At 63.0% G+C, this 10,011-nt stretch overlaps 1 protein-coding gene across 1 annotated transcript in view; it reads right to left on the bottom strand.

The window, feature by feature from the left end:
• The window catches only part of ARHGEF10L (Rho guanine nucleotide exchange factor 10 like), a 160,911-nt gene that overhangs the window by 53,838 nt on the left and 97,062 nt on the right, over positions 1-10,011 (bottom strand). The window contains exons 16-20 of the mRNA XM_040228494.1: positions 6,602-6,747; positions 4,501-4,515; positions 4,097-4,278; positions 670-785; positions 101-229 (exon numbers count right to left, since the gene is read on the bottom strand). Coding sequence (XP_040084428.1) covers positions 101-229; positions 670-785; positions 4,097-4,278; positions 4,501-4,515; positions 6,602-6,747 — 588 coding nt within the window. The remainder of the gene's footprint in view (positions 1-100; positions 230-669; positions 786-4,096; positions 4,279-4,500; positions 4,516-6,601; positions 6,748-10,011) is intronic.

Genomic DNA, 10,011 nt, shown 5'->3' with positions numbered 1-10,011 from the left:
CCCGCCCCGCCCAGCCCCCCCCCGCCCAGCCCCGCCCCTCGCCCAGCCCCGCCCAGCCCCAGCAGGACGGCCCGACGCCCCTCCCCGGGCCCTCCTCTCACTTGTCGGGCTTCCCAGGAAGCAGTAGCCGCAGGCGGCACTTGTTGGCCGAGTGGATCTCCTCCTCCTTCACCCGCAGCAGCCGCTGCAGGGCCAGGCACCAATCCTGAGCCACCGCCATGTTGAGGTTCTAGGGCGCAGGGGCCACGGCCGTCAGCACGCAGCCCGCTGCCCCCGAGAGCCACCCTCCACGACCCCAGGGCAGCTGGCGCCCGCCGGGGGAGAGGAGCAGCGGTCCGCGCGCGCGGCCGCTCCCCGCACACCAGGCCTGGGTTCCGACACCCCCGGCACCCCTCCTTTGAAAGGGGCACACCCTCCCAGCTTGGGGTGAGGCTTGGGAAGACGCTGCGGGACAAACCAGACTCTGTACAGGGGACAACAAAGAGATGACCGCAGCCGGGCCCTGCCCAGCCGGAACCGAAGCTTCTGCCCAGACCGCAGCCCACACACCGCTCCCGGTAGCCACAGGGGTGTCACCTGGCACCACTGGGGGCCCCGAGGCCAGGGCACGCCGGGCACCGAGAGAGGGGGAGCTGGCCCGTGCCCCCGGCCCAGGCTGGTGCTGGGTACCTGGTAGGTGCCATGCAGCGTGCTGACGAGGAGGGTGATCTGCTCCACCACGGCCAGGTCCTTCTGCAGGTCCTGAAGCTCCTGGAAGAGGCGCGGGGGCCCGAGGTACACCTTATCTGGGCAGAGAGAGAGACCCTGTGGGTGGGGAAGGCACCAACAGGAACCGCAGCAGGCGCTCACTACAGCGGCGAAGGGCTGCCGCGCCGCCCTGGGGGCTCAGCGGCCGAGAGTCCGCTGGCCAGGGCAGGAGACCCGGGGGATCCTCGGGCCGGGGGGGATCCCACGAGCCGCGGGACAACCGAGCCCGTGCGCCTCCGCTCCAGAGCCCGCGCTCCGCAAGAGAAACCGCTGCAGTGAGCCCGCACACCACAGCCAGAGAGGAGCCCAGCGCAGGCAGGAGAGAAAGCCCACGGGCGGCAGCAGAGCCGTGAATAAAATGAACACATCTTCGAAAAGCAAAGAAGAGCTGTCGCCCTGGGCATACGGCACTCGCATAAGGAAGGAAACACTACCAGGCTCTCTCTACTAGTGGGGACACTCCAGTCGGGGGAGTCTAGCGCCTGGGGTCTGGGCCACACTCGGTCTACGCAGAGGGTCACGGAAGATCAGAAGACTGAGAGCCAGCTGTGCCAGGAGCGGCGAGGAGCCCTCGTGGGCCCAGGAGGAAGGTGAGCGCCACCGTGAAGGGAAACAGCCATGCCAAGGGAGCCCATAAACGGCCAGCAGCTCAAAGATGCCCTAAGAGCCTGCTCTGCGGCAGGTTCGACTGTGCGCGCTGGAGAGCGAGCGGCGCGAGACAGGCAAGGCCCCTGCCCTCGTGGAGCTGACGACCTGGTCGGGGTCGCGTGTGTGCTGGGTCGCTTCAGTCGTGTCCGACTCTGTGCAGCCCTGTGGACTTCAGCCCGCAGGCTCCTGGGTCCATGGGGTTCTCCAGGCAAGAGTACTGGAGCAGGCTGCCATATCCTTCTCCAGGGGATCTTCCTGCCCCAGGGATGGAACCTGCGTGTCTCCCATCTCCTGCGTTGGCAGGCGGGTTCTTTACCACCGGCACCGCCTGGGAAGCTCAGTAGGGTGGGGAGGCGTCAGTTAAGAAGATGGTGGGAGGTACTAGGGAGGAAGGTATCGGGGCGATGGGACAGAGGCGGGATGGGGGTGACGGCACCCAGATCTCTCGGGATGATACGACTGCAGTGTCGAGGCCCTGAGAGGGGGCAAGAAACAGAGCCGAGGGCCCCGCAGGACTGCACGGGAGGGTCTCTAAACGCGAGGCTAGGCGAGCCGGGCTGCGTTCTCCACGCCGCGTCAGCCAGGCCGCGGTCTCATGCAGCCCCAGGGGAGGGTGGCAGCAGGTAATCTGGACTCTCACCCGGACGACCATCTAACAGACAGGCTCACCCTCGGTCACCTGGATGCAGGGGCTGCAAAGCCACACCCTGGGCTTCCCTGGCGGCCCGGAGGCCAAGAATCTGTGCGCCCGCTGCAGGGCCGTGGCTTCTATCCCTGGTCAGGAAACTACGATCCCATGAACCTCATAGTGTGCTCAGCAAAGAAGAAAGGAAGAAATCCACGCCCTGCTGCCCAGGGTGAGGGCGTCCTGACTTTGGAGCCACGTGGACTCTGGTACCATGTGCTGGCCACCGGGCAGGGAACATGGGGCAAGGTGGGCGTGGGCATAAGAGACAGGCTCCCACCGAATGAAGGGCAGAGGAGGGCTCTGCAGAGACCCCAGTGGGACGAGCTCGACAGGAACAGGGACCACCACGAGGCCCCTTAGGGTACAGGCGCTGAGAGCTCAGGGGAACCCGGCCCGTGAGAGAGCGACTTCATTCCAGCAAACCACCTCATCCATCACGTTCCATTAATGGTGCTAATTTGAATTTTATTGTTTTGTAGTTTCATTTCTATTCTGCTTGTGATTCTCTTTGGATGTTACGGTTGTTCAAGGGATATGAGCATAGGAAGTTTATTAATATTATACCTAGTCTTAGATCTGCACATATTTGAATAACAATATAATAAAACCTCATCCAAGGCCAACTGGGGCTCAACAAGGATTTCTTCTCTCCTCTTTGAAGGGGATCTGGCACCCTAGCCCTCTACTTTGAGAAATGCAGTCACAGATAAAACAGTGGCTGGAGGAGGGGTCCCAGAGCAGAAGTCCAAGTGGTCGTGGCAAAATGGAGCAGAACCTGGGCTGGAGGTGCCTCTGAGAGGGGCAGGTGGGCCGGGAGCCCCTCCCGGGGGGCTTCTGTGAACAGACAGCCAGGAACGCAGAACAGCCCCTACTGCCTGCCACCCAGGCCTGGGGAGGCAGACCCAGCAGATGAAGCGGGTACGGCCCCCTGAGGGCAACAGTGTGCGGCGACCCCTGCCTCAGAGGCACCCCCAGGGTTAGGGTGAGACAGGGCTGGTGGGGAGGGCCAAGAGTCAGGCCCTCCCACAGCCCCCAGTTGCCTCCTCCATTCACTCAGCAAATGTGTGTAAACATCCACCACACACCCAGGCGGAGGGCCACAGTCACGCCAAGGGGCGAGATGAGACGGAACCAGAGCACTGCCGTAGAGGTGAGAACACAGCCGGGCCTTGACAGCACAGGGCTGGCCCCTGGCCAGCCCAAAGGAACCGGGAAGGCTTCTTGGGGGAAGTGTCACCTGAGCCAAGATGAGTCAGGGCAGCCAGACAAAATCCAGAGAGCAGCAGAACACCCAGAAAAGGGCAGAGGCTGGGAGAAGGCTCTGGGGCAGGAGGGCACTCAGCCCCCAGGAACGAGGCCAGGGCGGGCAGGGGCGGGAGGGGGTGGGAGGGGCGTGCGGGCCCCAGTGAGGACGCCGGGCCTCACCCCAGGGCAGCAGGAAGCCACCAGCGCACTTCGGGTGCAGGGGGACACACGTCTCTGGCGTGCCCTTGGAAGAGTCGGCCCGGGGAGGGAGGCGCGCAGGACAGGGAGGGCAGCCAGGAGGGCCTGCAGCAGCAGGAGATGGAGGAAAGCAGGCAGACGGGGGAGCCGGTCACCCCCAGTTCTCACTGTCCCCGTCATCAGACAGAGTCTGAGGGGACGGTCAGGGCAGGGAAGGAGGATCCAGGAGAGCCAGGCCACCCTGAGCCTGAGCTCTGCGGGTTTCGGGGACAGGCCACCCAGGCCCCTCACAGAACAGACGGGCAAACTGCGGTCCCACAGGGAGGCAGGCAACGGCCAGGCAGGCCCTAGAGGTCACGCTTTCAGATCCAAGGTCACTACGTGTGCACGCGCGTGTGTGCATGTGTGTGTATGCGTGCGAGGGTGTACAAGGCTGAGGGGGGGTGGAGGGGTGAATGCAGGGGGGTGCGTTTGCACTCTCGAGTAGGGACATGGGTGTGTGCTGTGCAAAACTACAAACAGCAGGAAAAGCCTCTGGGCCGGGCGGGGCAGGGTCGGTCGGGCACTCACTCTGGGCCTGGCCCGCGGCCGAGGCCTTCTTGGCTCCGGCGTGCTGGATGAGCGCGTGGTCCTTGTCGTGGGAGCCGCCCTCCTGGCCCACCTCCACCACCTGCACCTGCGGCAGCGCCGTGTTCCACTTCACCACGTACTTGGGCCCCAGGGGCGCCAGGCTGCTGATCTCCAGCTGGCCCCTGCCAGGGACAGAGGACACGGCTCTGGAGAGCCCGCTGCACCCGCCCCAGGGTCAGCCTGGAGCCGCTCCTCTGCACATCAGCTCAGCCAGGCACCTCGCAGCCCAGCACAGCCCTCGGCCAAGCCGAGCAGGTGGAGCGGGCAGCCGGGGAGGCGCAAGCATCGGGGTACCCAGGCCAGCCCCAGAGGCGCACGCCCACCCGAAGCCTCGGAACCCCTACCTTTGGTTGGCAGGCCTGAGGAAAAAGACAAGAAGGGTTGTTATTGTTACTGAGCAATTTCTGCAGGCGCTGAGACCCCCTGGGGGGCGGCCGCCGGGCTGGGCCATGTGAGGGCGGAGGGGTACCACGTGGAGGGCTTTCTCCCTAGGCCAGACGCTAGCCTTCCATCGCCCCCTATTCCCACCGCGGCCCTGCTAGGAAGCCTGCCTTATTTCAGAAAAGGATATTGATACTCAGACAGGTCACGTGACTCACCCCAAGTTACCCAAAATGACCCCTCAAATGTGGGCCACCAACACCCTCATCACCTCCCTGGTGGCTCAGATGGTAAAGAATCCACCTGCAATGCAGGAGATCCCGGTTGGACCCCTGGGTCTAGAAGAGCCCATGGAGGAGGGCATGGCTCCCCACTCCAGTACTCTTGCCTGGAGAATCCCATGGGCAGAGTGGCCTGGAGGGCTGCAGTCCACGGGGTCACAAAGAGTCAGACACGACTGAGGGACTAACGCTTTCACTTTTCAGCACCCCATCACACGTTCACGCCCTGGAGGCTCCAAGCAACAGGAGGGCGGAGACGGTGTCGGTCAGCCCCTGGCACCTGCATGGAGCCCCGGATGCAAACAGGACTTAATTAAAGAGCTCGGGGCACCCCTGACAGTCCAGTGGTTAAGACTCCATGCTGAGCCCTCCACGCAGGGGGCTCAGGTTCAATCCCCGGTCAGGGAAGTAAGATTCCTCATGGCACACAGTGCAGTCAAAAAAATAAAAAATAAAAAAACGACAGCGTTTGCATAAGAGCGTGACTGAGTGCGTGCGTGGAGAGTCAGTCGTCGGCAGAGCCACACTGATCTGGGTCAGAGGCTCCCTGGCCTGAGGCCCCTGCCAGGGCCAGTCTGCCCAGACCTGTGAACAGGCACCAAGTGAGGGCTCAGTGAGCGCCGGAAGGACAATCAGACGGACAGATGAGGGGGTGGAGGCTGAGCGAGCAGGAGAGCCAGGCAGGGTCAACACCCGGGTGTGGGTGACTCTTTCCTCGTGGGTCTGGGGTGTTGTTGCCAACTGTTGCTTCTGGGGTTTTTGAAAGCGCTGCCAAACAGCGAGGAATGAGGTTCTCCTCCACTAGCAGGGCTAAGAGTCTGGCTGGAAAGGTCCCGCTGGCCTTCACGGGGTCAAGGGTCACGATCCCCGATGCCCAAAGGACTGACCAGCAGATGAGAGTGACCCAGATCAGCAGGGAGGCCCAGGGAAGGGCTCACACGGCCCAGACGCAAGCCCATGTGGTCCCAGGCAGTGTGGGCCCAGGACGTGGGATATTCCATTTTCAAGAAAAGTTGGATGTCTCAATCTTTCTGTGAATTCCCCAGAGGAGCCAGACGTAAGATTTCCGGAGGGCTACTGCAACCCTCGGGCCACAAGTCTGCAGACTCAGGCCTCAGGCATGGCCCTCACCCCAGGCAAGGCTCCAGTCCCAACTCCAGCCAGGCCCGGTGGCCTGGCCCCAGGCATTTCTGCAACCTCTGACCCAGAACCAGGAAACCAGGCTCCGGCAGGAAGGGGGGTTGGTGGGAAAGGCAAAGCCTCGTGCTAAAAACACGGCGATCCAGCCGGAGGAAAGCCGACGTGACTGAAAGCGGCAGGGGCTTGGGGGGCTTCCCTAGCGGTCCAGTAGTTAAGACCACCAGCTCCCAACGCAGGGGGCACAGGTTTAATCCCTGGTCTGGGAACTAAAACCCCACATGCCACATGGCGCAGCCAAAAATAATAATAAAAATAATAATGCTACAGCAGGGATTTGGGACCTGGGCTGGACACAGGGAAGACCGTCTTGGATTTCAAAGTGGTCAAAACTCAGCAGGCTGTTCCATCCTGAGGACAGAATTCCAGGAGAGCCCACCCTGTGCAGTGGCCAGCTGTTGGCCCCCAGTGACCTCTGCAGGTGCTTCCTAGCTCTGGGGACCAGGGATATAGAGGCAAAGAGAGATGAAGAGGAAGTCGGATAGTCAGAGACCTCAGCCAGGCTCACACGGGACCCCGGCTGGAACAGACTGGGGTGCGACGGGAGGGGTCCCCGGGGTGGGGGGTGATGGCCAGGCCTGCTTACTTGAAGTTGATGTTGGCACAGACCAGCATGTCGTTGAGCAGGAAGACCCTGCGCTCCTTGGACTTGACCAGCTGCCCGCGGTCACCATACACGGTCTCCGTCAGCGTCTCACACAGGAGCAGCTGTCGCTGGCCTGAGGTCAGAAGCTGGGGGAGCAGACAGAGCAAGATCAATGCCAGCATTGCTCACGGGCTGCTCCGCAGACATCACTGCGCCAAATACCCAGGGCAGTCCCTCCACGCCCAAAGGGGACCGCGGCCGGGAGGGGCGGGGGTGAGGCGGGACCACGCCCTCCACCCCTGGGGACCAGAGGCACTGACCGCCAGCCCCGCAGCGGCCAGCACCCTGCTCGGGCGAGCTGGCCCCCGCCAGCCCCGCTCCGTTCCTGCCGGCAGCACGGCTCCAGGGCAGAGAGCCACGCACTGATCCTGGCTCCGAGGCACGCCGTGGAGCCCCCTGGCAGGTGCCGGGCTGCCTGCCCACACCTTGGCCCCCTCGGCTGTCAAGTGGGTGACGGCACCAAAGCTCACATCTCCAAGGAAACATGTGACTCTGGCTATGTGACCTGCAGAGCCCCGGACGGGGCTCACTCAGAATTATTAAGAACTTCAAGACATTGACGGCAGAGCATTAACCCAAATGCGGGGCCCCTCTAAGTGCCTGCCCTGCGTGACGTCCAGGGAGCTGGCCCCACGGTGGGACACCCCACAGATGGCCCCTGTCCCCATGGCTCTCGCGGCCTCAAGCAGCCAGACTCCTGGCCCGAAGGCAGGTCCCACTCCTTACCCTGACCTGTTGACCCGTGTCGGCCACGGGCCTCAGGGAAGGCCTCGTGCAGGGCTGGGAGGGCTCTGCTGGCCAGCGAGGCAGCCCTCAGACCACGCTGACCAGGCTGAAGACCTTCACGCCTCCAGGCAGGCGTGCGCCCATCCCAGGCTGGACACCAGCCAGCACGGGCCCTCCAACAGAGCCAGGGACCCACGGAAAACATGTCTTTGCTAAGAAGGGGTTTTGCGTGAAAAGAAGAAGAGTATTCAGACAAGTTCATTCTCATAACAGCCAACCCCCTCCTCGCCATCCTCGCAAGGAAAAGGGCGGTCACTCCTCTCCCAGAGAGAACACCCTGCCAGCCTCTGAAGAACCAGGGCTCTCCAGGCGGCACAGAACCCTGAGCCGCTCCACACGCCATGAGAGAGCCCACCCCTCCTCGCACCAGCTCGAGGGCCCCAAGACCCCTCACTCCCAGATGAAGCGACAGACATTCCTGAGGTAAAGTGGCCTGCCGAGACCCCGTGCTGGCTGAGCAGCAGGGCAGGCTGGAGCCGGGCCACACGCACGGTCCACAGCACGAGGCAGCTGGCCACACACCCTCCAGCTCCAGGCTGGGGGTGAGGCGAGTCAGGGAAAGGCCCATGGCTCCCAACACACACACACACACAAATCTCAGGGACCCCAGGGGTGCCCCCATGACTGCAAAGGCTGGGCTCCCCCACCTCACAACTTCCACCACCCAGCTGACCACCGGCTTGTGAAAACACAGCTGGGACCCTGAAGACAGAAGGCCCCAGAAAGACGGCCACGTGTGCCGTGACCCAGAACACGGGACAGGAAAGTCCCCTGCTTTCTGGCAACCACCCTCCTGCCAGTTAAGCAGATAAAAAAAAAGACCAAAGAAAGCTCGGATATTGCACAAGCCGCCCCCTGCAGCCAGGTCCTGAGCAGGCACATTTTGAAACAGCCGACACGGTTCCGCTCTGGGCACACCCAGTTTCGTTTCCACTTCTCTCTGGGGGACGGGCGGCGAGGGGGAAACCTCGGCGCTGGGCTCAGAGTGGCCAAGACCACGCCAGGGACCAGCTCCCCTGGCCGGGGAGGGCGCGCCACGCGGCCACCGCCACCACCCCGCATGCGCCCAGCACGGCCCCCCGACGGCGGGAAACTCGGGCTCGGGGCTCTCGGTCCCCCTCCCAACTCCAGACAGGTCTCCCTGACCTCCTGCAGCCTGGGTGTGCCCCCAGCGGACAGAGGGGAGCACAGCTCCTTCCCAGCAGGTGTAAGGAGAAGGGCTTCCTCTCCCAGGTGCGTGAGCCAAAGCGAGAGACGTGCTCACGACGCGGAAGAGGAGCGGCGGCAGGGGGCAGAAGGAGCCGCTTATGAGCGCGGGGGCCCTCGGGCGCCAGCGCGGCCGTGACGGGGCCCAAGTCGCTTTCCTGAGAGGCATTCCAAATTAGAGGGCTGGGGGCGCCCCGCCCGGGGTGGGGAGGAGGGACGCCCCCACCCCTCAGGCCCGCCCTGGGCCACCCTGGACGAGACACCCTGGGGCGGTGGCTCCTCCCCTGCCCCATCTTCCTTCCCAGCGCTGTCCTCCTGGAACGGGTGGAGCAAACCCAACTGCCAGCAGGTAACCTCGGGGGAAAGACCGGATAGGGACTGCGGGGGCACGGGCAGCTGCTACCCAGCTGACCGGCCCCACACGGGAAGGTGGGCTAGGATGCCGGCTCTTCCAACCCTTGGAGAAGATGAACGAGTCTAAATTTTGTGGGACGCTTCTCCATTTCTAAATGCTGGCAACCAATTTTATCTTCTTAAAAGTCCTCTGTGGGCCTGAGCACGCGTGAGCAGACTGAGTTTGGCCTGAGGTGGGACTGTCTTCTCATACAGGACCCCGAAGCTTAGAATATCTTGTCCGGGCCCTGCTCCGCGGGCCTGTACTACAAATCAAAGATCACAGTGAAGGACAGAGAGCATCACAGGCTGTAAAGCGTGGGCCATGTGGGGAGGCACTCGGTGACGCTTGACAAACGTTAGAAAGTCCTCCCCTTGTGGCTGAAATCCCACTGACCTCAGTCACTCGCCCTAGTTCTGCTTTTGGGGGCACAGAGCCAGGAGGCTCCCAGTTTCTCCCCCGGATGATCTGAACACCTTCCTGTGACCCCACACGATGTCCCTTCCCCAGAGAACAACTCTGTTCCTGCCAAGTGTCCTGGGGCGTGGCCGCCTCCCCGCACACCATCAGGGCCAAGTCCCACCGTCTACTGAGTGAAAGGGGGCGGGGCCCAGGGTTGGGGTCCTCCCAGACGTGGGTGCAGCTGCAAGCTGTGCGTGCCTCAAGCCGCCAAGGAGACACAGGACTGAAGTTCACCGACAGGTGACTCCGGGAGGTGACTGAGTCTCTTGTACCAACTTTGTGTTTTAAAAACAGGGTTCTCTAGGGACCGCCCTAGTGGCACAGTGGATAAGAATCCAGCTACCAGTGCAGTGGACACGGGTTCGATCCCTGATCCAGGAAGACTCCACGTGCCTCAGAGCACCTAAGCCTATACACCACAACTGCTGAGCGCCGCGTCCTAGAGCCACAAGCCGCAGCTCCTGAGGCCTCGCGTCCCAGGGCCCACGAGCCGCAACTGCTG

This window comes from Oryx dammah, unplaced genomic scaffold, assembly GCF_014754425.2.
Source record: "Oryx dammah isolate SB20612 unplaced genomic scaffold, SCBI_Odam_1.1 HiC_scaffold_27, whole genome shotgun sequence".
In the NCBI taxonomy this organism is placed as follows: domain Eukaryota; kingdom Metazoa; phylum Chordata; class Mammalia; order Artiodactyla; family Bovidae; genus Oryx; species Oryx dammah.
Note: the sequence above shows the minus strand (reverse complement) of the source record. Positions and strands in the feature narration are given on the sequence as shown.